General features: G+C 46.6%; 1 protein-coding gene and 1 long non-coding RNA gene across 4 annotated transcripts in view; one reads left to right on the top strand and one right to left on the bottom strand.

Moving 5' to 3' along the window:
* Positions 1 to 3,119: 3,119 nt before the first annotated feature.
* ISX (intestine specific homeobox) lies at positions 3,120 to 25,228 on the bottom strand. Of its 3 annotated transcripts, XM_028827423.2 has the most exons (5): positions 24,924 to 25,228; positions 24,073 to 24,636; positions 7,833 to 7,984; positions 5,997 to 6,113; positions 3,120 to 5,061 (listed from the first exon to the last, which is right to left on the bottom strand). In XM_028827423.2, the coding sequence occupies exons 2-5, from the start codon at positions 24,299 to 24,301 to the stop codon at positions 4,822 to 4,824; spliced, it is 738 nt and encodes a 245-aa protein (XP_028683256.2). In that variant the 5' UTR covers positions 24,302 to 24,636; positions 24,924 to 25,228; the 3' UTR covers positions 3,120 to 4,821.
* LOC144331763 (uncharacterized) overlaps positions 19,482 to 26,645 on the top strand; it is a 57,514-nt gene continuing 50,350 nt past the window's right edge. The window contains exons 1-2 of the long non-coding RNA XR_013399184.1: positions 19,482 to 20,035; positions 20,547 to 20,688. This is a non-coding gene — a long non-coding RNA (uncharacterized LOC144331763). The remainder of the gene's footprint in view (positions 20,036 to 20,546; positions 20,689 to 26,645) is intronic.

Consider the following 26,645-nt stretch of genomic DNA (forward strand, 5'->3'; position numbering starts at 1 on the left):
AGAGATTTGCATTTAGAATATATTAATAGTTGATGCCAAATTGTCTTCAAAAATGATTTACTAATTCACACTTTCTTATATATGAGAGTGCCTGTTTCATCAATTCCTCACCAACATTTTAAATATTTGCCAATCTGAAGGGTTAAAAATATATTTCATTACTAACTTACTTACATTTTTAATTATGAATGAGGTTGAGAATATTTTCATATGTTTAGTACCTATTTGTATGTTTTTCCTGTGAATTTCTTATTTTTGATTTTTGCCCATTTTCTATTGTTTGGTTAGCCTTCTTTTTTTCTCTTTTCTTTTTTTTTTTTTTGAGACAGAGTCTCACTCTGTCACCCAGGCTGGAGTTTCAGTGGCACGATCTCAGCACACTGCAAGCTCCGCCTTCTGGGTTCATGCCATTCTTCTGCCTCAGCCTCCAGAGTAGCTGAGACTGCAGGCGCCCACCACCACGTCCGGCTAACTTCTTATATTTTTAGTAGAGACGGGGTTTCACCATGTTAGCCAGGATGATCTCAATCTCCTGACCTAATGATCCACCTGCCTCGGCCTCCTGGTTAGCCTTTCAAGAAATTGAACTATAAAAGGTCAATGGATATTAAAGAAATGTTACTATAGTTCAAAACACTTTACAGATATGGGCTTTTAAACTTGAGTTCTAGAGGAGCTTGAAAAGTAATAAAGATTTCCTACACTCCTGAAGTGTTTTATAAGCACAAAACTATACACACATCATCTAATATAATCTTCACAGCAGTCTTCTGAGGCAGGTCTTATCATCCCCATTTAATGGATGAGGAAAGTGAGATTCAGATAGACAAAGTAACTTTATGAGGGTAAAAATTTTTGAAAGATTTTGAAAAGGGCCTATAAAGATTACAGGGTATATTGTCTAGCACACTCTTTCAGAATATCTGCATCTTTATTATCTTTGAGCTACTTTTCAACTTAAATGAGTAGAAAATGGTTAGAAATGCAAAGGATTCTTGTCACGAGAGATGCAAATAAGTCATGTTTAGTGGAGATGAAATTGATTATTTCCCTATGGCTATTGACTCTTGTTTTTCTTTATTTGTAATTCATTTCAGCATTCCTGATTGCCTGTATGCTTGTCTGGTCTTTGAATATGTGTGTGTGTTCACCTGCACCCCTGACCCACCTAGGAGTTGGACCGGGAGTTGGGAAGCCTAGGTCTTAGTCCTACACTCCTTCTAATTTGCTGTGTAACCTTACCATTAATCTCTCTGGACCTCAGTTTTCTCATCTGTTTTGGAGGTAGCAAGGCTAGCTCTGCCTTCAGGCATGCAATATGCCAGAACTACAGACAACAGCCCACAGGATCCAATATGTTGAGCTGGTTATAACATCTTAGTAGTTCTCTCATTAATTAATAAGCTGAATAAAACTTGGGTATTTGTTCATTTTCTATTGACCTTAGTTCATTTTGTGCTGCTATTATAGCATACCACAGCCTGGGTAATTAATATATGAACAGAAATTTATTGGCTCATGGTTCTGAAGGCTGGGAAGTCCAAGAACAATGGACTGGCATCTGGTGAGGGCCTTCTTGCTGTCAAGGCATGTCATCCCATGGTGGAAGGAAAAAGGTGGGGGAGTGGAGGAGAGAAGGGGAGAGAAGGTGCCAGGGGTTGGGGGGTGGAGAGAGAGAGAGAGAGAGACTGAACTTATCCTTTTATGAAGAACACATTCTGGTAATAACAACATTAATCCATTCACAAGGACAGAGCCTCATGGCCTAATCACCTCTTAAAAGTTCTATCTCGTAACACTGTTACAATGGTGATTAAGTTTCTGACACACACTTTTTGGGGGGCACATTCAAACCATAGCAATATTTTTTTATTTTACCTTTCTAAAATAGTTATCCTTGATCTTCTCTCAAGTCTGTAGTCCTCATAGCTAGAATATGAAGCTGTCAAGATCTGACTCAGATACGTCTGACAGGGATTCTTTATTATTACTGTTTTTAAGCCCCAGAGCTCTTTGAAAAACTGATGAAAGCAATGAACCCTTTCTTTAGAAAAGATAAACACACAGATACACACAATTTTGCATAGTCTCTTGGGAGCTCCTTGACTTCCTGGAGACTGGTTTAAGAACTCCCGGAATAGAGCCTGAGATCAGAATGGATGTTCAAGCTCAGAAGTAGAAAGAGGTAGAAGGTGTATTTGGGAAAATGAGTTTTTCTTAATATGGCTTGAGTGCCCACCATGTGCCAAAATGTATTAACTCATTTAATTGTCACAGAAACACTAAGAGGCAAGAAATTGTTGTTATCCAGGGAACAGGTACAGAGAGGGGACATGCCACTTGCCCAAGGTCACACAGCTGGCAAGAGTTCTAAAGTGATTCCTTTATCACACACATAAGGTAAAGGGAATAAAAATAGTTATTGGGGAGAAAATTCCTAGGGGGAAAGAAATGGCCTCACAAAATCAATGTTTACCTCAATAGTGAAGCTGAGACATCTGGTCATCTGAATCTCTATGGCTGGGAAAATCCTGTTTCAAAAGGAGCCTGGGGAAGAAGAGTATGTTGCTGAGAAGGGGGAGTGGGACCCCAGAGAAGAGAGGACCTGCATCTTTTCCACTCTTCTTACAAGTTTGGAGATCTGCAAATCTCATCCATGACCTGCCTATCACCAGGGCAAGAGAAATGGCTGTGGGAGGTCTAGAATGAGTGAGACCTGCTGCCTGGCCCAGGGCTCCCATGACCCTAGAAGTGTGTGGGAGAGTTGTCAGCTTTTCCTCTTGCTCACGAAAGAGAGAGGAAGCCAGCGAGGATTCACAACTATGGTGAAAGGCTACAGCGGAGGATGTGGAGTGAACCCCCAAAAGGCAGTTGAATGGGGTGATGAGTCCTTAGGGCAGAGGGTTCATGCCCAAGACCAGGCTAGATAAGACACTAGCAGGAGACTGAGAAAGCTGAGAAGCAAACATACCCTCTGGGAGGCTAGAGGTGGCATTTGCATAAACACTTCTCTAACCCTCCCCCTCAGCCTAGCAAAGACCCCTGTGGGAAGAAGGGGAACAGAGGCTAGAAGTTACCAGAATACATTTCCTGCAAAACAACATAGAAAGTAAATCCAGTTATAGCAAAATGATAGAAATTTTATTTTGCACATTTAGGTTTAGGATCGTAAAATGGGTACCTGCTACCCAAGTGATGAGCTACTGCCTTTGTTTGTTAACTGCTCTTTCCTCCCTCAGCCTCTAGCCGCCTCCTTTCATCCAGCGGTGCTAGAAACCTGGTGTTGATATCCACATTCATAGGCTCTGGGTGATCTGGCACTTTTAAGATGGCAAAGCACTTTTGCATCCTGTGGGCTGTTGTCTGTAGTTCTGGCATATTGCATGCCTGAAGGCAGAGCTAGCCTTGCTACCTCCAAAACAGATGAGAAAACTGAGGCCCAGATAGATTAATGGTAAGGTTACACAGCAAATTAGAAGGAGTGTAGGACTAAGACCTGGGCTTCCCAACTCCCGGTCCAACTCCTAGGTGGGTCAGGGGTGCAGGTAGATTGCAGAGGATCTGGGATTTGGGGAAGATTCCTGGAGTTTACTTTAGGCTTGTGCAAGAGGTCATTCCAGGCTTCCCAGCTTAGGGGAGCAGGGCCCTGTCCTTCATCTGCAAGGACAAGAATCAGAGACACCTGTGCAGAAGGGACACTCAGCGGATGACCTCCCTGAGAGCAGGAACTACTCATCCTGGGCTGGGATCCAAAGCAGCCACTTTTGCAGTGGAATCTTGGAATAACGATATCACTCCACACTGGGCCTCGCCCTCACTTTGCAAAGTACACTCATGTCCTCTCGGAGCCTCCTGAATGCTCTTTGAGGCAGGCCAGGCTACCTTCATTTTACAGATAGGAAAACTGAGGCTCAGACAGAACATGTGGTTTGCCCAGGGTCTTTGCATGGAAATAGGGAGTTGAATGAAAGCTTAGACTTTCGAGGACAGAGTGAGGCTGGTCTTCCAGCTGGTCCCTTTTCATATATCCTAGAAAGATAAACTAAATGAAAAGAGCTTACCGTTCTACTTTTCATCTGTGCCAGAAATGACAACATCCCTTCCCCATCCAACGAGATAACTAAAGACACTAAATCCTGTTCAGAATTTTAAAAACTTTCTGCATTTTTCTCTCCCTCTGAGATGCTCACAGTCATAAAGAATGTGTTAGATTTGGGCTAACAATAAGGTTGTTGAGCAAGTATTCTGCTTTCAGAGGTGGGCCAGAACCACCCTTTGACAACCGTGGACAGAACCCAAATTGTTTATCTCTACATCCTGTTCTGTTTGTGGAGTCCTCAGTAGGTACTCCTGTGTCATGGATGAACACATGCATGAACAAACAACCTCTCCTTGGCCTCCTCTGTGCCTCGGTGCCCACCATGGAAGGGTCTTCAGCAATCATCTTATCCAGCTGGCTCCTCTTACAGATGAGGTCCAGAGAGGGTGAGTGCCCGGCTGGAGGTCACACAGCAAGTTCGAGGAAGCTCAGGTGCTTTTGGAGGATTACCTCCCTATTTCGGAGCTCAGCCTGAGATCTCATCCAGCCTGTCTTCTGAACCAGGAGAGCAGCTTTAGCCAGGACAGACGAAAGCTGTCCTTTATTGTTGACTTTGCTTTCGAGTCTGGTGCAGCCTTCCAACTGGCATGTTCAGGGTAGCTTCCTGGGCTGTGGACCATTTTTGGATTGTGAGATCGATTCCCCCAGAGGCCCAGGGCACATCTGCTACCTGCCTTCACCTAGATAGGAAAATGGCTCATTTGGGAGAGGATGTCTAATCTCTATGTTGAAGTAGCACAGATGCTGCCCCATTTGGGGTGTGGAGGTGGAAGGATGCATAACACAGGGATGCAAGTTTGATGGATGGGAGGACTTGGGACAGGCTGTGTGTCCCATGGGTACCCTGGGAGGAGGGTGATCCAGGCAGGAAACCAGGCAGAGGCCAGCTGATCTTGAGCCGATGGACAACAGCTTGTGGGAGGAGCCAGCCTGTGCAGAGCAGTGGATGTCCACATGGGCCCCTGTCACAAGGAGAGGTCAGGAGAGAGAAGTGAGTCCTCAGCTGTCTCTGCAGCTTCTCAGCCTTTTCCTCCCTGGCTTGGGCAGCTAAGGGTGGGTAATGTGATCCACTTGTTCTGGTTTGCTTAGGACCTTCTGGGTTTAGCTCTGAAAGTCGTGTGTGGACCCATGCAAACCTGGGCGGTTGGTTACTGTAGGTGGGGAGAAGTGCATGGTCTGGGGATTTAAAACCTGGCTTGAATCCTGGTACTTACAATTGTTTGACATGGAAAAGTCACTTTGCCTCTCAGGGCCCAGCTTCTGCATTTGCAAAGAATGAATAAATGAAAAATCCCAGGCATTGCCGTGGGTATGTAAAAACCTTTAACTCTAGGGCGGAGAAGTAGTGTCTATTTTGTTTATTGCTCTATCCCCAGTGTTTAGCACCTGGTGCCGACTCGAAAATATGTGCTGTCTCCATGGATGGCTCCCTAAATACTTAGGGAACACTTCCTAGGTGCTAAGCATCCTCTATGTCTCGGTTATTTCATCCTCATCAAAAAACTTGATTACACTCTCTGAGGGATTAGGTGACTCTTCCAAGCCACACCTCAGGCAATTCAGAGCTGGGATTCGAACTCAGGCACTCTGACTCCAACGTCTGTGTACTGCACTTCCCTCTGTGATCCTGTTTTGTAAACTGAGAATTTTTGCACGGGAAGGACAGCCACCATGATGATCACTAAGGGAGGAGGACATGAGGACAGAGAGGCAGCCACTTGTCCCAGGCCTCACAGTCTTCCAGATTTCTCCTTGACCCATGCTGTTTCTAAAAGATTTTTCCTTGCACCTTTTCCTGTAGACAGAGCCCCCAAGGTGCTTCTTCACATCTGGGTCTGACTGGGATATTCCCAGACAATGGCTCCCTCCACCCTACCTTGAGTCCTCAGCCACTTACAGCCACATCCAGATTTGTGGGCAGGGCCACGCTGGCTTCACTCAGCTGCTGTGGAGCCCCCAGGCTGCCAATCTTCTCCTGCTTCCGCCACTTGGCTCGCTGATTCTGGAACCAGATCTGTAATTAGGGAGACAGGAAGGGGATAAGCAAGAGTTTTCCTCCATCTAATACCACCTCCCCCAAATTCATAATAACTATGCCTTCCAAGGGACTTCACTTTACAGTTTGTAAAGCTCTGTGGCATCCAGGATGTCTTTGGATCTGGAGGTCAGCTTTCTGAGAGGGAACCAGGGTTTCCACCTTCAATGCCTACAGGGCCAGGGGGCCATGCATGAATGAAGCAGCTGGTGCTGCACAATTGGGAGTGTTGGGGTCTGTGGTGAATAGAGCCAAAATGGGGCAGCTTCTCAGCTCCTGTCAACAGTCACCACGTGGAAATGTGAGTCCGGTGTTGCAGGTTCATGCAGTCTCCAAAGTGGAATCTTGATTTTTATGTGAAAGCTTCTGAGTTTTAAACTACTGTGCAGACCAAATGGAAATCATGTGTGGGTCACCAGTGGGCCACCCGTTTTCAACCCCTGGGGCCCCTTGGCAGGCTGAACATTGGCAGCTCCCTGCATTCCTGAGCAGGTGCTGATGGTCCCTGACTTGTGGCCATTTATCCTTGGTAATTCTGCACAGGCAGGTGTTGAATTCTGGGCTTCGTGGCTGATACAGGGGCTTCCCATTTAGCCAGTGCCTGATTCTAGATGGGAAGAAAAAGGAGAGAAGTCTAAGACAGGAGTGGTCCTCAGCCAGAAGGATAGAATAAAGAACCAAATGTTGGCCTGATTTTGAATTAGAATGAGTCCATCGCATTTGTGGAAAGAAAAAAAGGAGAGCGACTTACAAAACTATTTTAGAGAGAATGCTAATGGTGCCACAGCCGGATCTGGTGGAATGTCATGTGCTAGAGTGGCACTTGCAAAGCTGGGTGCATGTGAAGAGGGCAGGAAATACCTCTGGTGAGTGACAATGGGCTACTGTATTTCTAACCCTGCTATGAAGCAATACATAACTGGGGTGAAGAGATCACAGATGAGAGATTAGCCTGTTGGTGCTTGAACCAGGTCTCCAACTAAGACCATGAATTCAAGACTTTTTCCACTTTGCTACACTGCCTCCAAAGGAATCCCCATGTGTTCTAGATCAGGGGTTGACAAACTGCAGCCTACAGGCTAAATCTGTACTTCCACCTGTTTTTGAATGGCTCATGAACTAAGAATAGTTTTCACATTTTTAAATGGCTAGAAGAAAAAAAGAAGGGTAATATTTTATGACACGGGCAAATTACACAATATTCCAATTTCATGTTCATAAATAAAGTGTGTTTACATATTTTCTGAGGCTGTTTTTGTGCTACCTTGGCCTGTTTGAACAGTTGCTCTGACACTGACAATATACCCTGCAAAGCCTAACGTCATTACCATCTGGCTCTTTGCAGAAAGGTTGTTGACCCCCGGTCTAGATGGCTAAGACCTATTTTGTGAATGAGGCTTCATGGTGAACGACATTTTGGAAGTGTCACCAAGTGGGGAGGAAGGGTATGGAGCAGAGATCCGTGGTGATCACTGATGCCACTTCACTCCCTTTCCATTCCCAGAGGAGAGAAACCATTTTGGAACTGGAGTGACCTCATTTCACAGAAAATAGTATTTGGCCAAAATGACTGTACTCATAGGATAAAGCCGACAGAAATTTTTAGATGGGGCAACCCCAAAGGGCCCAGGATATATTGTGTCTCACACATGGTCCCAAGGGCATGGAGGCTGGGGGCTGAGGAAGGGATGGCTGTACCTGCACCCGAGCTTCTGGGAGGTTGATCCTGGCTGCCAGCTGGCTGCGGATGTGAACGTCTGGGTAGTGGGTAAAGTGGAAGATCTTCTCCAACTCATGCAGCTGCTCGGTGGTGAAGGTGGTTCGAACCCTCCGCTTGCTCTTCCTCCCTTCTGCATGGGAGAGGGTCCAAGTTGGGTCAGTGGCCTTGATGTCAGCACCTAGGCGAGGTTTTTGTGTTGCCTTGTCCTACCCTTCCACCCCACTGCTGCTCCCGAGCCTTGGCCTCTGGCTCCTCAAGCTTGGAGCTTCACAGTATTCTCTTTCCTAAAATCCTCTGCCTCTACACCGACCCTCACCCACCATGGACAGTGAGGCCAAGTTAACCTTCTAGAAAATCTTCTCTGATTGTGCCTTTCTGCTACTCAGTTGCCTTCAATGACTCTCTTTTGTCTACAGCAGGAGATGGCCAACTATGGCCACCAGGCCAAACCTGGCCCACTGTCTGTCTTTAAATAAAGTTTTATTAGAACACAGCTTCTCCCTTTGGTTTACATATTGTCTCTGACAGTTTTTGCACTATAACAGCAGAGTTGAATCATTGCAACAGAGACCATGTGGCCTGCAAAGACTAAAGTAATTACCACCTGGTTCTTCATAGAAAAAGTGTGTCAGTCTTGGTCTGCAAAGTAAAGGCTGAGCTCGGTAGCAGTCAAAGCTGTTGACGGTCTGTCTCCAGCCCACCCGTCCAGCTTCCATTTTATTCAGGGCTGGCTGCATCATTTGTGGGGCCCAGTGCAAGATGAAAATGTGAGGCCTATTGCTCAAAAAGCCAAAGAATAGCTTTTTATTTTTTCCATCGTCTCTTAAACTGTCATAGTGGGTTTTTATTTGCTATTTCATGTCATGCATCCCTCAGAGAGCACAAGGATACTCACAGGGTGAGAATAGACCTCACAGGGACCTGGAGACCCACCCTAAGACTTGCAGTCATGGATACCCCATGAAGAAACTTGGTTCCACTCTGCAACTCAGTGCTTGACCTCAACCCTCCGTGAACCCCTGCCCAGTCCCCTTCCCCACCAAGATGGAGGGAACAGCAGTTGCTGGGTAGAAGCAGAGAAACAGTTGACCAAGAGCCCGTCCTAGAGAAGCTGGGAGGTTATGAGAAGGCATTGATCGCTTCTGGTGCATTCACCACTGTTCCACTGGATTTCACTAATCAGATATTCAAATGTGCAGTTATTAAGATTTCAAGATGGTGACAATATGCATTCAATCCCACTCTCAGGGCCTCCTTCTAAGCACAGGGTCCTGAGCATCTGCATTGGTCACACACATGCCCATGAAGCCATTCCTGCCTCCAGTACTTTGTCGACTCACATACCTTGCTTCATTCAAGTTGGGCTGCTTACCATATCCATAACACATCACGTGTGTGCTTATCACTTTGTTTTTTCTAAGGCAATCCCCTCTGTCTGGGATCACCGCTTCTCTCTCGTCTGCAATTCTAATGTCTGCTGATTCTTTAGCACCTGCATTCATTCTTACAATCTCCAAAAATTATGTCCTAATCTTTCTAACCCTGGGTGATCTTCCTTACTGGCAATATCTTCATTCTACTTGCTAGCTTTGTCATTCATTCATCCACCTTTTTTGTTAAGCACATACTTCTTTGTGCCAGGCACAACAGTAGGCAGTGAGGTGTAGAAAAGCTGAAGGCTTGGTCCTTGATTGGAAGCACTCATCATATGGTGAGATAGGGGGTACAGATAGGCTTGCTCATGACCTAGAATACATGGTGGTCACTGAGCTAACAGAGGGAAGTGGACACCTGTTGGGATTTATCTGCCCAGAAATGCCTCTTTTCTGGGACCTGCCCTACCCTCCTTTTGGAAACTATTCTTCACATACACCAACCAAGTAGTTGTAGTGGGAACTGGATTGGTTCAAGTGTGGGAAGCTGAACTGGACCTTTTGGAATCAATCCCTGGAAAATTTTTGTTACACGACTAGGAAAGAGAATCAAATCCCTCTAGTGGTTCAGCGGTGGTGGATGTGAGACGTAGGATGAGATCCATCAACTACCATCTCTCTTGTCATGCTGCTGAAGTTGTTTGCAGGGAGGTATAGAGCTAATTATGGGATATATTTTGGAGAGAGGCTGTCAGGTGAGGTTGGTGGATTATCTTTTGGCTGAGATAAATCAGGGACAACAGTTTGGTTTTGGCTCGAGCAAAAGATGTGTGTGTGTGTGTTCGTGTGTGTGTGTTCATGTGTTTGTATTATGGGGAAATTGGGTGTTCATTTTGGACATGTTAAGTGTGTGATGTCTATTGGCTAGCCATAGGAAGCTATGGAATAGGAAGATGCATTGATAAGTTTGGAGCTCAAAGTGGAACTGAGGATGGAGGTTCGAATTAGGGAATTGTCAGCATCTATTTGGCCTTTGTAGTCATGGGAATGGGTATCACACAGGCAGAAAGTGTAGGTGGGGAAAAGGAGAGGGCCTGGGAGCAAGTCTGTGGTGCCTTCACCATGTAGAGGTTCAGCAATGGGGAAGGCAACAAAAAGACCAAGAAGGGAGGCCTCTGAAGGAGGAGGAAAGTGAGGACTGTTTCAAGAAAGAAGGCACAGTCAGCTGGATCCATGCTGCAAACAGACCAATTACAATGAGGACAGAAAAGTGGTCCTTGAACCTGGCCACACAATGGAGAGTAAGGAAGATTGCCCCATCGGCAGAATGGGAGACTCAGCCAGCATTGCCTGTAGCTCCTGGTTGGAGCCAGGTGACAGACGACGCTGGAGGAAGGACCAAACCAGGTGGCAGTGGATTTGTTTACCTGACCATGGACTTCTGAGGACAGAATTAAAATCCTTGTCTTAATTGGACTACAGATTGTCCCTGTGATGTGATTTTAGGGATTGTAGAAAAGGCACAAACCGTCTCCCCAGATCAACTTCATTTTTGGGACCCAGGGGAATTCGTACCATTCTAGCTGACACCTTGCCTCTCCTGACTTTTTCCTCATTCCTTATAAGAAAAGTCGCTCTCAGGAATTAATTGAGAACCTAGGTACTTCCTGTCCCAGGGTCACTCATACTCATGCTCAGAGAACGCTAAGCCTCCCAGGGAAGGAAGCCTCATGTGTCTTCTGTCATCCATCTCTAGGCTGTGAGCCCCTGGAGGGCAGGGACTGTATCTGAGTAGGGACTGTATCTGACTATATCTGAGACCAGCTGAGGAACTGGCTCCCCGTGAGAGCTCAACAAATATGTGCCTTGAATGGATAAAAGTAGAATTCAGGCTCTGCTCTCAGTCCTGTTGGACAGAAAAGACTTCCACAGGATTTGTCTGAAACTCTGTACTATGTCAGATGTCACACATCAGAAAGGATGGCTGATGTGAGCCGAAGCTGCTACAAAGGAGGGGTGGGAGTCTGAGCTCCAGCTGAGGTCCCTGGACTCCCACCCAGCCCACTTGTTTTTTACCCCAAATAAGAGTGGTAAAGTCATCACACACTAAGAATTGGAGTAGACACTCAGTGAAAAATAGATTTCACTTCTGAGGGTTTAACACCTGAAAAAATCAACTAACTTGTTTTCTTTCTTGGTGCTTATGATTGATCCTGCTGTCATTGGATAGTAGAAAACCCAGTGAGCTGGACATCAGAAAATCCGAGCTCTGTTCCTGGTTGCACTATGCAACTTGTGCCACATTCTAGATTCATTCTCTGGGCCTCAGTCTCCCCATCAGTAGAATGGAGGGGGAGAGAGACATTGAATGATCAGGTCACTAAGGCAAAATCCACCCTGATATTTATAATCCTCCTTCTCTGGGATGGAGGATGAATGGCTCAAAAGTCCTTGCCTCAGGCTTGCCTGCAGGACCCGTTTACTTGGTGAAAGGGCCAGGGCCAGTGAGATTTCTCTCCGGGAAGCCAACAGGCCCGGTTGCCTCAGTTGTAGAAATGGGATTTCAGGTTTGCTTTTGTTCTCAATCCTTTCTACCACCCCTCACTTTTGTTGTTAATCCATTTTTATCCTTTCAAAGTACTTTTGCTCACTTTTGTGGATTCCTGGAAGCTTCTTGGGAGTCGCAGGCAGTGAGGCTTTGAACATTACTCCCCACTAGAGTAAGTTATTGGCCTGTGACCCACCTCTATAGGAGAGCCTCATCTCTGCCTCTCCCTCTCGACCCCTTTCCCTCCCCAAGTCCACACTGCCTTTTTAACTTCGTGGTTCTTTAAAAAGATATTTATTCCATGTTTAGAGCTGGTGTTGTGTTTAAAGGATACAGCTGAAATCAGTCAGAATTGATGTAGAGAGAAATGGCAGGTGTTAATTCATTCCAAGAGCTCAGTGAATGTTGTCTCTGTAACCAGCAGCTAATAGGCACTGAGGGCCTGTCTGCAGGTGTACAAAATGAACAAGCCATGCCTCACAGTATTGGATTTACTCCTTCATTCATTCACTCAGTCAGTCAGCATATTAGATGATAGTAAATGATATGGTACAGTTCTGCAGGAAGCTGCAAAAAAAAAAAAATTACAAAAGGGAAGATTCCAGGTTGACCTGGAAAACTGAGGTGTCAAGGACAGCAGGGAGTTGAGGTCTTCCTGGGACTATAGAAGTGTGAGAGAGAATGTGGGATGTGGAACCAGAATACAGAAAATGAAACAACGTGGAGAACACAGGAGTAGAAACAGAAGACGGGTCGTAATGAAAATAAGCCATCTCCTCCCTTTACCCCAGAAAGAAACGCAGGTGAACAAGGATTTATGGCTAAGAATAGAATCCATAATAAAATAAATATTTCAAAGCTTCCATTTGTGTAACTAAAGGAGCAGCTTTTAAGACATGATGGCTTTTTTCCTGTTCCCAAGAGTACTGGAAGAAGGTAATTTAGAGGTGGGGTGAAGAAGGAAAGGATCTAAACTCTGCTCTGCAAAACAGCCTCACTGCTGACTTCATGGAGGAGGGGCTGCCTGCCAAGTCATAGGCTGGTGAGAAAAATATGTTTTCTCATCAGCTTTGAACTACACATTCTCAGGATAAATGTTTGTCTTTGAGAGGTGATGATTATGGCGATGATGATGTTGTCCCTGTGTCTCACAGTTTTAGTGGCCTCTCTCGGAGTAAGGAGGGGTGCCTAAAATTCATACTGGTGAGGAAGTATGACTGGAAAGACCCAACCAGAAGGCCAAGAGCAGTTTTGGGAGAGACAAATAAACTTCAACCTGGAGTCAGGGAAATGAGGTTAGGATCTGAGGCTGTACCTTGTGAAGGGTTTAACTCCTTTGAACCGCACTCTCCAATATGATAGCCCCTAGCTATATGTGACTATTTAACTTAAATAGAGTACAAAAATTCAGTTTCTTAGTCATACCCTCCATCGCTCGATAGCCACATGTGGCTAGTGGCTACGATATTGGACAGTGCAGATATAGGACATTGTTATCATCACAGAAAGTTCTGTTGGACAGTGCTACCTTAGAGGGTTTCCCACTGGATTTTTGGAAAAGTCATATTCTGGGTCTAATTTTAAGTTTCTCCCTGCATTGCAAGTTCCTCTAATTGCCACATAGTAGAATGCTAGTTACATTTCTTTTACCTTTTTATCTGTATTTTCTATTTTTCTGTAATATAAAGGAATTTCTTGTGTAAATAAACAATCAAATAAAACAGCAGGGTGGAAAGAGATGAGAATAAAGAAATCACTGAAACAATTAGGAAAGATCACTGAAATCTCCCACCTGGAAGGAGAACTGGATCAGGAGTGAGAAAACCCTTGGGTTCCCATCCAGCCCAGCATCTCCCTACCAGGTTCTGGGCAGAGAAGCCAAGAAGCAGGTGGTCACAGCCCGGCCTACCTGGGGAGTGGGCATGTGGGGACAACAGTGGAGGGGGATGGAGGCAGCAGGAAAGAAAGAAAGTATCTGACAGGTATACTAGGAAAGAAAGTATAGTGTCAGCTTTGATGGCTTTGGGGAAACCGGAAGTATAGGGAAGGCGAGAGGAAGAGAGGACTGCCCCACACTCACATCTCCGCTGGTGCCTGGGGAGAAGGAGGATGACCAGGGGAGGGGATGGTGCCCAGGAGCTCTGGACGATGAGTCAGAGCAGAGTCCCCTAATTATGGCCCACAAAGCAGTGTGGGAGTGTAAAGAGCAGTGTCCAAGGGGGCAGCTCAGGAATGATGAAGGTCAGCACTTCAACTTTCCTGCAGGAAAAGAGGAGACTGTGAGGGCACCAGGAAGGCTGATGCTTGGGTTACAGACCACAGAGGGTTACAAATAAGGGAATAAGGTGGGAGAAGGCAGAACAGCATAATATGGAACAGAGAAGGTAGAATGCAGTTCAGCGTGTAGAATTTTGGAAACTCGTTAGGCAAGAGGCTGGAAAATACAAGCTCATTGATGGCCCTGGCCCATGCATAGGATAGGATTCTCAATCACCAGGAGAAACCAGGGTGTTCTGGGTCCCTGCTAAGAGGGGACACTTCTGAGGCAGCATGGATCATCCTGGAAGGAGCACTGGATCAGGAGTGAGAAAATCCTTCGGTTCCCATCCAGCCCAGCATCTCCCTACCAGGTTCTGGGCAGAGAAGCCGAGAAGCAGGTGGTCACAGCCCAGCCTACCTGGGGAGTGGGCACATGGGGACAACAGTGGAGGGGGTGGAGGCAGGAGGGAACTGCCACCCTTTTCAAGTTGCTCCTCTCCCCATTGTTAATAGTACAAGCTGTGACTTACACTTTAATAGGTCTTCGAAGAGAATGAGTCAGCAGAACTTAATTAAACCTGAGCTGTTTAGCACATCGATCATAAGAAATACAAAATTTACACAGGTGAGTAGGCCACCTAATTATAAACTGATGTTTCTCCGTGCTCAGCGCCCTCCCCTGATTGCTTCTTCTCTGGGGTCTGCTAATTGGTCCTGGTTGTGCAGCTAAAGGCCCCGGGGACGTTGCCGCTGGGCAGTCTCTGGAAACGGGCCTCATCCTTGTCTTCCGAAAACAGTGGGTTCACCATGGAGGACACCCAGGGCCCTCTTTGCTGCCCTCCTATAGGGGACACCTCCTGACACACGAAGGTGGGGTGCAGGGCAGGAGTTTCCCCATGGCTGACCTGTGCTGGCCTCATTTCCCTAGTCAGACCACAGACTTTCTTTGGCTCCCTGTGCCCAAAGGGAACAAGGCAAGCTTCTTAGCATGGCATTGAAGGCCTTTCCCATTCCATCTTTCTAGCATCATCTGCTTTCCCTCAATTGTCATTTCCATAATTTTAGTCCCACCTGACCATTTCCACATTCCCCAAATCAGCTATGCACTTTTATTTTCCAGGCCCTTGTTCTGTGCTCCCTGAGTCTGGAATGCCTTGTCCTCCTCCTTTGCCTAGCGAACTCCTACTCATCCGTCAAAGCTCAAATAAATCAAATATTTCTTTACAAGGTCTGTTGTGAATCTCCTAGTTAAAACACAATAGTTTTTTTTTTTTTAAATTTAAGAGTGTGAAATTTCAGCTTATAACAAACTAGCTTCCATATTTGTAAAATTTTTTTTTCTATGAGTCTCTATGAGTCAATCAGTCAAAATATCTGTAGTGATTATTACTGGATGGTGAGATGGTAGAATTATAGTTACATTTCTTTTACCTTTTAATCTGTATTTTCTATTTTTCTGTAATACACAGGAACTTCTTGTGTAAATAAATAACGAAATAAAACAGCAAGGTGGAAAGAGATGAGAATAAAGAAATCACTGGAACAATTAGGAGGAGACCCTTGCGAAACTCACCAGAAAGGGAGTGCCACTCCCAGGGGTGACTGGCTTAGTACTCTCTAGGCAGTGTGAGGCTTGCATCTTCCACACCTGTGGTCTCACTTTCATAATATTTTGTATGTATGAATTTTAGCATATGTACTCCCCCCACCACACACCCACCCACACACACACTCACCCATACTTTTTACTTATGTATTTAAAAATTTTTTTCTTTCTTCCTTTTTTATTTTAAAGCAGCTGTACCCTTTGTTTAAATGAAATTATAAGGAAACCCTACAAAACAAACAGCAGTAGAGCTCCTTTATTGTAGTGTATGTGGGGCCTACTCCATCTTCCCTTCATCCAAGGCGGCTCTGGTCATGCATCTCAATGAAAGCCTGAAGTTCCCAAAACATTTTAAAATCTAAGGCTTAAAAAATGCGGATGTACATACATAAAGGCCAAAGTTCTTGGCTTGACACACTTGACCTTCCATCTGCCTTACTTCTTTCATCTCTTGTGACTGTGCTCCATGAATTTTAGACTCCAGCCACTCGATTTTGTTGTTTCTCAAGGATTATTCCTTTTTATACCTCTTGGGTGCTGCTTCACAGGCTTTCCTCTTCCTGGAATGTCCTGTCCCTTTCTCTGCCTGACTCCATCTCAAAAGCCACTTCTTCTCTGAAGGGCTGTCTCTGATGGTGTTATGCAGGGTTCATTATCTCCTATTCTGTGTTCTAAAGCACTTTGTTAGGTTTGTATATCATATTTGTGCTATGACAATGTGACTAATGACAATGCGCTTAGGTCTGGTGAGACTAAAACATGAAGCATGGGCACAGATTATTGGGACAGGGTAGCAATGGGTTGATTTCATGTGCTATAATATTTCAACAGTTCTAACTCTCTTCCTTGCTGGGAAGTTGTGTGCATGTGTGCATGTGTTGCATGTGTGTGTGTACACGTGTGTGTTTATGTTTCAGACCCTCTCCACTTCCTCTCCAATCTATACTGTGTTGATGCAGGGGAATAATCAGACAACACAAGCTGTGCAGTCAGGAGATGTTTCAAGGTGTGACACAGGAAGTGTCCTAGAACTTATTCCTGTTCAATGGGGGAAATCCATATTTAGTTACCCTTCTTGCCAAGAACTGAGGAGGAATTTAATTGTTCTCTTGCTTAAATACCTACAGAAGGCCGACCAAGGTGGCAAATGTGCCGAGTGCCCAGATTAGAGATATACAAAGCCACAGGGCTTTCAAACAGGAGGAAGAGACATTTCTGGCCAACAAATTATTAACAACTGCCGCCTTACAAGGAGTGGGGAGGAAACCTCTTTAGCAACACACCATTGATAAAGAAACTTGAAGGTTCCATATATGGAATCTAAAATGATGTACAAAGGGTTCCAAGGGTCCTGAAATAAGGAACCATCATCCCTGCATGGAACAGTGAAGTAGAAGAAGGAGAAGAGCAAGATGAAGACTCCAGACAAGGCCCAAGCACACACAGCTCCTCCAGCCACACCCTCTGGTCTCAGTTGACTGGTTTGGAGGTGGACATCTCACTCAAGCTCGGCCAATGGGTGTCCCTCCTCTGGGGCTTTTGAACGTGGGATTTTAGAGGGCTTGAGGACATCACTGGAGACTGATCTAACTCTTGGAACTATTGGAAGCTATTAGGAGAATGCCAATTAGCAGCAAGAAAGAGGTGAGCTCGCATGCAGAGAGAAACAGCTGCAGAGACTTGATGACATTATTGGGTCTGGATCCCATCACAGCTGAAGGTTACTTATCATTCTGCCCTTCACGTGGCTTAGTCTGGAAACTGATTTCTTAATTTCCTCCAAGGCAATACGTGTCCCTCTCCATTTTAGCTAACCTAAGATAATTTTTGTCAATTGTAACCAAATAGCTCTCATTAATACTGATCATTGTACACGTTTTTGCCTAAAATCTGAAAATGATTCTTCATTCCCTGAGGAATACAAAGCAAAAATAAAAATCTCTACTGTAGCCTACAAGGCCGCGTGGGTTGGCTCCTTTCTGGCTCCTAGACCTCAAATTGTATCCTTGGGCATCATCTATTAATAGGCTCTTGCCCTTGGGGCTCCCTCCATGTGGAATGCCCTCCCTTCCACCCTACTCAGTCTTCAGATTACAGACCAACCATAACTTCTCTGGGAAGCATTTTCTGACCTCCCTGAAAGACCAACCTCCCGTGGAATAGTCCCTTGGAGTACCATGTCACCATCTCCCCAGCACTTGTCACAATTGTAATTGTACTTTCATTTGTGATTATTTGGTGGTTATTTGTCTCACCTGCTGTCAGATCAGTGGCAGCATTAGATTCTTATAGGAAAAATAAGCTCAGGGCTCCCATTGATTCTACATTATGGTGAATATGTAATAATAATAGAAATAAAGTGCATAATAAATGTTATGTGCTGGAATCATCCTGAAACCATTCCCCCACCCACTGTCCATGGAAAAATCATCTTCCACAAAACCAGCCAAAAAGGTTTTGTGATGCTCTACACCATCTCCAGTGCCCAGTTCAGTACTGTAGTGGCTGTCAGAGGGGTTTGCAACTTCATGGACACTTCTTTCAAATTCTCGCAACTTGGTGACTCATTTCTAATGAATGAAATGCAGTGAAAGTGATGCGATGTGATTTCTCAAGCTGAGTCCTAAAAGGAAGCTGCTTCCACTTGGCTGTCCCTCTAGGATTGTTTACTTTGAGAAAGGCTATCTGCCATTTTGTGAGGACACTCAAGCAGCATGTGGAGGTTCCTATATAGGGAAGAACTGGGTCCTCCCACCAGTGGCTGTTACCAACTCACCAGCCATGTGAGTGAACCACTGTGGACATAAATCTTTTATTCCAGTTCAGCCTCCAGATGACTGCAACCCCAAATAACATCTTTACTGCAATCTTATGAGGGACCCTGAGCCAGAACCACCCAGTTAAGTTACTCCCAAATTCCTGATCCACAAAACTGAGTGAGATAATAAATATTTATTATTTTAAGCCACTAAGTTTTGGGATGATTTGTTGTGCAATAGGTATGCCTCGCACTGAGTAGATATTCAGTGGCTATTTGTTGCGTGTCTGGATAAACAATACAATGGATAAATCAAACTTAAATTATAGCCAATGTTTTAAGTCTCCTCCTCTGCCTATTTGGATTTCTCCTAGCTCTGACATTCTGGGCCTTATAATTATAGTTGATGTTGTCAATGGCTGGCTTGTATCACCCAGGCCTTTCTGTGCTCCATATCTGCTTCTTACTGCCAGCGTTTGTCTTTAGGGATCAAATCCTTGGATAATTCTGGGGAGTATGTTTGCTCCATTTCCCAAAGGATTTGAGCTTCAATTACCCATAGGGGCCACTGGCTTAATGACATACCCTTTATTCATTGCCTCCCCTTCCTTGTATTATTTCACTACTTCCTTGCGTGTCCCATATCAACTACTTGTGCTCAGATCCTTTCCTTAGGGTCTGCTTTTTTGGGAGACCCCACACTAATACAGCGCTCTTTTTTGCAGGTAGGGGCCATGCCTTGCACTTTCTTGTGCCCCCTCAGGGCTTGAGACTGAGCCAGGTTCTCAATTCTAGAGCCAGTCTCCCGGTATCCCTGTAGGAAGGTCCCCATAGCTCTGGTGTCAGGAACTGAGAGATGGAGTCCATTGGAGCAAGACCAAAGCACACTTCTCTCGGGGAAGTGCCCATTTTTAACTCCACGTCCTTTTGCCCTGTTCTTGTCTGCTCTGATGGGAGCTCTTGGATCTACCTGGGTAAGAGCCAGAGCTGTTAATCACCAGGTGATGAGATACACACAGGCCTTAGTCACAGCCTCAAACCAGGGCTGCCTCTCCCAGTTCCCATAGCAGAGCAGCTGTCTTTGATTTCAGGTAGTTCAGGGGAGGAGGAGGGCTAGGGAAAAGAGGGAGAGGAGAAGGAGGAGGAGAGGAGAAAGTGGTGAGGGACAGGGAAGGGAAAGGAGAAAGAGGAATATGAGGGGACAAAGAAGTGATGGAAAGTGTAATGGGCAGAATGGGTAGAATAGTGACCCCCAAAAGGATATGTCTAAGTCCTAAACCCTGGGAATTGCTAATTTTTTTTTTTTTGTAAATAGAGTCTTTGTAGATATAATTAAGGCTCCGGGCATAAGATCATCGCAGATTTAGGTGGGCCCTAAATCCAATGACAGGTGTCCTTATAAGAGAAAGGGACATTCTCTCTCTCTCACACACACACATACACACACACACACACACGGCAAGGCTGTGAGAAGATGGAGGCAAAGTGGAGTGATGCGTCTACAAGTCAAAGAAGGATAAGGGTTGCTGGAACCCCCGGAAACTACGAGAGAGGCATGGATCAGATTTTCCCTTGGAGCCTCCAGAAGGAGCTATCTCTGCCAACACCTGAATTTCAGACTTCTGGCTTTCTGAATGGTAAGAGAATATATTTCTGTGTTTTAAGTCACTCAGGTTGTGGTAATTTGTTACATCAGCCTTAGAAAATTAATACAGACAGGGAGGAAGAGGGGAAAGAAGAGGAAGAGGTGGCAGGAGGAGCAGTGGCTTCTAAATGGCAAAGACACCAAAGCATTTCAAGGGCAAGAAAGGTTTGGAATTTGAAGAGGAGTTGCCTGCACCTCGACGGTAGACAGGGCCGGGGAGGGTGTGATGGGAGGTGAGCCTGGGATGAACAAGGCCAGTCCAGGAAGGACTTTGAGTGCCACACTAATGTGTCAGGGGCAGGCCCTTGATGAACTGCAGCATGACGGCCAAATCTGGCCCGACCGACCCCTGTTTTTGTATATAAAGTTTTATTGGAAATAAGCCTACCCATTTATTTACACATTGTCTACAGATGAGTTTCAGCTGTGACGGAAGAGTTGCATAATTGTGATAGAGACCATCTGACCATCAAAGCTTAAAATTACCATCTGTTCCTTTGCAGAAAGTGTTGCCATCCCTTGCCACAGGATGCTTCTCAAATGCCAAGAATTCCACCATGCCCCTAGCCAGCTCCACCAGACAAGGTGGGCAGAAGTCAGCACTGTCCCAGGGTGGCACTGCCAGGGACTTCCATCCCCCTCCAGGTGAGTAGTCACTGCATCTTGTTTTATTCACCTTCACCTTCCCCAGCCCCCAGCCTGGCCCAGAGTAAGCATTCAGTGGTTATTCACTGAATGAATAGCTGGTGAGCAGGCAAGGGAAGATCCCTGGGTTCCCCAGAGGCCAGGCAGTCCATACTGGTTTACCCACTGGGGTGGTCTCTCTTCCTTGTCAATTTTCCATCACCTTTCCCCTGGGGCCTATGATTTCCCCACAGAGGATTATCAGTGGTAGAGGTGCAAAGATGGTCTCTCTCTCTCTCTTCCCAGGGTCTGAGCTTTCAGTATAAAGAGGCTTCCTCCTGAATGGGTCTCCCTTAACTTTGGAGGGTCCTGGGTTTTGGAGGGCTTCCCTCTCCTTGGAGGAGAGAGAGCAGGAGGCTCGGTGTGGAATCTTTTCAGATAGAGAGGCCCTCTTGGATTTTCCTATTGACTTTTAAGACCTGGGAGGGTCCAACCTATAGATCATGAAGGTCCCTGCAGGAGTGGGAAGATGTCAGGGGGGACCTTTGTCCCTGCCATGAGAAATGAGGACAGTAGAGCACTACACTAGCCTTGGAGCCCAGATAACTAGCCTGATCCCATCTCTCGCATGTACTGGCTCTGTAGCTTGGAACAAACCACTTTACCTTTTTGAGTCTCAGCTTCCTCAAAGGACCACTTCCTTGGGCCACCAACATCAGAATCATTTGGGAGAGTTTGTTAGAATGCAGATTCCTGGGCCTTTTGACTTAGAGTCAGAGTCTTGGGTGCTGGGCCTGACAGGTTGCATTTTAATAGCTCCCTAGGTGAGATGGCAAAGGTTGTCTGTGAGCCAGTCTAGGAAGCCTTTTAAACGTTAAGTGGAGACAAAGAGGAACTTATTCCTCTACCATTATTCTTGGGGAAGGAGAGGGCGTTGCTATTTCTGGTCCTGTTGTTCTCTGCTGAGGGGTCCTGCACAAGAGGAGGCACATAAAACAGGGAAGTAGAGAAGCATCAGCCAGCAGCAATAAGCACAGGGCTGGGCATGAGGGCTCCTGTGAGCGTAGGGAGAGGCCTTCCAGCCTCTCTGCTCCTGCCCTGCCTGGGATCATGACCATCCCTTCCATGGGGAGAAAGATTGTACGGTGGAAAATCACCACAAGGGAATCCTCCAAGGTTTTTCAGCAACTAATTTGCTGTGAAATTGGTCATGGCATGTCAGAGCTGGGAGAGACCTTATGAATATTCTAGCCCTGCCCTTTCATGTTACAGGTGGGGAGATTGAGGCTAGAGAGGGCAGTGACTGGCCTGAGGTCCTCTTGTGCACTGGGGCCAGATCTGGGCTTAGAGGGCAGGTTTCCTGAATCCCTGCCCTCCTCACCCAGTGTGTTTCACAGACTCCAGCTCATTTGCAATTTCTGCATTTCTTTTGTATAGTTTCTGGCATGTTCGGATCCCATCTGTATTATTTGTTTAGCATTTTCCCAAATAGACCTTTTTGTTTGACTCAAATGATAAATGTATTTTAAAATAATACCTTATATCATGACCATACATGGATAGCAGTGTCTTTCACCATAAATACAAGGTTAGTGTAGAAGTAATTACAGGACTATTGAGCTAGATCATCTTTATCTATATACCCACCAAGGTCATCTTGAGAGCTGCCAGTGGGACCCTCTCCAAGCTTTCAGAAATGCTGAATTTCAGCATAGTGGGAGATGGATGGATTTAAACTATGTTCAGGGATAATCTAGAGTAGATGGTCTCAGGCCACCAGGGTTCAATTCTAGTGTTCATTACTCATATGGTTTTTGTGGGGGATTTATCTTCTCTTCTTGGTTTCATCATCTGTAAGATGGGCTCCCAAGTGTGACAATGAGGTGGGAAAATGGCCACAAAGGTGCTGTGGAAGTCATAAAACACCATCCGATGTCACCACCGCTAGTCTGGTCGGCACTTACTGGGATCTGTTCTGGGACCAGATGGATAGCTGACACGGAACATGCCAGAATCTTCCGTGGAGGCCTAGAAAGAGTGGCTTCCTTTCTGAAACCTGCCGTCATCGGGCTAGGGGAAGGGAAGCTGCTCTGGTAGGAAAGGCGAGACCTCTCTCTCACGACACAGGGTGATCATAGATTTGTACAACTGCAGCAGGAGAGACTCAGGACCCCAACTGGAAATGTGTCTATGAATCTTTAATGGACTGGAAGATATTAATGAACTTCCAAAAATTAAGCTAGGGACCCTTTCCCTTTGGAAAACTCAGCCACGGGGAAACACAGCAGCCTCCTGCCTGTGGACACACAACCCTCCTGGTCTTCCTCAACCCTGCAGCTGAGTGCGATCCCTCATGGGGATCATCAGCTCCCTCCATGGGAGACTTGCCTGGTCGGGGGGATGTGGAGCTCTATTTATGGCAGGTAATGACATTAAGGGCTCCCTGAGCTTCCTTTCCAGCATTTTCTTGGATTAAAAGGGGGGAAAAGGGGAGAGAACTGAGAACCTCATGTGAGATATTCCAGGCTCGGTGACTGTCAGACTCAGAAGGCCCTTGAGACATCACCAGCTTCACCATTTCTTATTCCCTCACTCAAGTGTTTTGCCGAGAATAAACCTGAGGCTGTAGTGGACAGGGACTTTCCTGAGGTCACACAGCAGGCCACGGCAGAGCCAAGGCTCACACCCTGGGTTCCTAACTCTTAGCAGGTGTGTGCGTCCACCTCAATGCCCCAGTGCGGCTTTCCTCCTTTCCTCAAGCCGGCTCTTGATCTACCTGGTCACTGTTATCTGGGGACAGGCCTTGAGATGGCCACTGGCTTGGGGAAGGTGATTAGGGTGGACTTTTCCCAAGCCAAAGCTCCAGCCCCTGGGCAAAGCTTCAGCCCCTGGAAGTTTTGCAGACTCATCTCGGCTTAGGAGGAGGAGATTGTGCTGGACCCAGCAGGGATTTGGGGGAGTCAGAGCCGGGTCCTGATAGCGGGGCTTCTGTTTACCAGCTACGTAACTTGGGGACATTATCCTCCTCTTCTCTTTCACAGATGAGTTTTCTTATCTGTCCAGTTATGATAATCGTGCTTTTCTACTGAAATTAAAAGAGAATGCCTATGACATTGTCAATGCTGAATAAATGGTAACTAGCATTGTTAGCTGGGGCCTGGTTACAGTAACAAGCCCTAGGTTCTTGCATTCTGCAACTAACTGAGCTTTGGTGTCTGCAGCTGAAAAACCACAGTTTTGGGTTAGATTGAAAGGTGTATCAGGAAACCAGCCCAGAGCCAGGTCTTGCTCTGAATTTTAGAGTCCTCTATCCAGTTGATATGGACGGAAAAGCGTTTTCTCTGCCTGAGCCCAGCTGGGTCTTGGAGACCAGGAAACAGAAAGAAATGATCAGGAGACACTTACCCTGGGGCTGGTCCTGTGGAGGCTTTTCTAGCCCAGAGCCTGAGGCCACAGCTTCTCCGGGGCCCTCTCCGCCTGGCCCTTCTGGTCTGTCCACGTCATTTCTCCTGGCAGGCCTCTTTAGGATCGCCTCGATGGAGAACGACAGGCCCAGCTTCTTCGGGGCCTCAGAGCACCCCAAGCTGTTTCTCTCCATATCCCTGCAGAGAGCAGGGCCCACCTCAGCACACATTGAGGGGCTCAGGGGTGACTCTGTAGGCCAAGGAGGGTGCCAGTGGAGACTGGCGTACTTCCTCCCCTGAACCTCCTGGGGTCAAGAGGGCGCGTGGAGGTGAAGAGCAGAGAGTCTCCAGTTAGATGATCCAAGCAGGATTTCGCGTCTGCAGAGACTTCCATGGGCAGATGACAACAGAAGAGCTGGAAGGAGGGGTATCCTGTGCCTACAGCTCACAGCCCTTACCACTTTGATGTCAAAGGAGTCACCATGGCTGAATTGGGGTTCAACCTTCCAGAGAAGGGTCTTCTCGGATGCATTGCCTGCACAGTCACCAGCTTAGACCAGGATCCCTGAGGTTACTGCCCAGTGGCGAACAAAGAGAAGAGGGAGAAACAATAAGGCACAGGAAAGAGGAGGTCAGTCTCCAGAGGAGGTATGGAGGCAGGGTGTCCACCTTTGCCCTTTCTCTGGCTTCTGGCCCTTTCCTGTGGCTCTAGCCAGCCTCTGGGAGGCTGGAGTGCCACCCTTGGCCTCAGGCGGCCAATTCAGTCCTGGGCTTTACTGCAGCTTGAGCCGTCTTCCCAGACACCCATCTTTACTTCCTTCAGTTCTGCTGCGTCCAGACTCCAGAACATACCTTCAGTGCGTCAGTGCTCCTGCTGTCCTGCAGGTGGAGGCTGAGGAAAGGGGGTCCCTGGGTGCTGCCAGGCCTGTCTCTTCTCTGTGCCAGGGCTGGGCTGAGCTGTGAGTCTGATTCTTCTCAGGTGTCTCTGGGCTGGCCCTGGCTTTGTTCTATTCTATTTTTCCTGACCTCACTTCACACGTGAGGCCCTCTCTCCACAGGCACCTGACCCAGGGTACCTCTCTCTTCCTTGTGGCGTCCTTTCTGCTGCTTCTCCCAGTCTCCTGAGACAGAACTGAAGAGGTCCTTTCTCTCCGACTGGGAGCTGACAGTTGTTGATCTGTCCTTACCAGGAATTTTGCTCCAAATTACTGTGTAACCAAGGAGGAGGGGGTAGTAAAACAGGCTGATAAGAGAAGAAACTCTCCACGCCTCTTAAGGCTGGGGATGCAGGTGTCAGGGTAGGAAGGTGGCAGGAGGCAGTGGGGATCTGAAGGACAGGTATTGGCGGCCCCAGGGAGGGGCTGTGCTGGGGAACTGGCCAGAGCAGGGGAAGGGAAGGTGGGAGCAGAATGGCCAGGAAGTGTACCCAGGCCCAATAAAACATGTTTACTCAGCCAGGAGAGCCTATGGTCGTGTGCGGGGGAGGCTGGGCTGGGGTGCAGTCTGCTGCCTGTCAGCCTCAGGCATTCATTTGCTCTCAGATGTGCTTTCCACGGCTTGCAAATATCAGATCAGGAAAAGCATTCCGGGGCTTTCTGATGTAGGGAAACTGAGGTCCAGAAACAAGATGGTGCAGAAAATATGATGGCAGGGCCTGATCACAGCCCTCCCCTGGGGAGCTCCACGATGCCTTGCTGGCCACGAGGAAACAATTTTCACAAGAGGGATGGATACCCTGGAAGAGACTGTGAATGTGAATTTGGATGTTAGAATACAGATCTTTCATAGAGGGCAGGGGTGGGAGGTTGGGGGTAGGGAAAGCTGGTCTCTACCCCCTGAGAAGAGTGAGTCAGGAGAGGGAGGGACTCACCCCGAGAGAAGGAACAGGTAAAGATGCCCTATTTTAGGAGCTGTTCTCCTTGGAGGTGTCAGGCTGTCTGATTTAGTTAGGGTGGACTAGGCTGTGCTGCAGTAACAAGTAAACCCTATCGTCTGGGGAACGTATACTATCTCACCCACATCACATTCTAACATAGTCATTTAGGGACCCAGATTCCTTTCAAACAGTGATGCCACCATTCTCCAATCATTGGCTCCAAGTTTTCTGGGGAAAGGGAGATAGGAAAGAAGAAATTATTATTTTTTTAAATTTTACTTTAAGTTCTGGGATACATGCGCAGAATGTGCAAATTTGTTACACAGGTATACATGTGCCTTGGTGCTTTGCTGTACCTATCACCCCATCATCTAGTTTAAGTCCTACATGCATTAGGTATTTGTCCTAATGCTGTCCCTCCCCTTGCCCCCAACCCCCTGACTGGCCCCAGTGTGTGTTGTTCCCCTCCCTGTGTTCTTGTGTTCACATTGTTCAACTCCCGCCTATAAGTGAGAACATGCAGTATTTGGTTTTCTGTTCAAAGGAGAAATTTTGATGACTCAGAAGTAGAAGGGGTTGATAGACCTTCTGCTCACATTCTGTGGCCAGAGGGTGTCACATGACCCTGCTTAGACCTATCCCTCTCCTAGGGCTGGACAGGAGAATTTTCCTGTGCCAGGAGAAAAATGAACTAGTTT

This window comes from Macaca mulatta, chromosome 10 (assembly GCF_049350105.2).
Source record: "Macaca mulatta isolate MMU2019108-1 chromosome 10, T2T-MMU8v2.0, whole genome shotgun sequence".
In the NCBI taxonomy this organism is placed as follows: domain Eukaryota; kingdom Metazoa; phylum Chordata; class Mammalia; order Primates; family Cercopithecidae; genus Macaca; species Macaca mulatta.

What these genes read in the sequence shown, in the direction of transcription:
- ISX (XM_077948925.1), bottom strand. Translation starts at nt 24,301, where the DNA reads ATGTGTGCTGAGGTGGGCCCTGCTCTCTGCAGGGATATGGAGAGAAAC. An exon ending in TCCCAGAAGCTCGGGTGCAG is followed by an intron (nt 6,114 to 7,832) that starts GTACAGCCATCC and finishes CCCTAATTACAG; the next exon opens with ATCTGGTTCCAGAATCAGCG. An exon ending in CCACAAATCTGGATGTGGCT is followed by an intron (nt 5,062 to 5,996) that starts GTAAGTGGCTGA and finishes TCCTTGTGACAG; the next exon opens with GGGCCCATGTGGACATCCAC.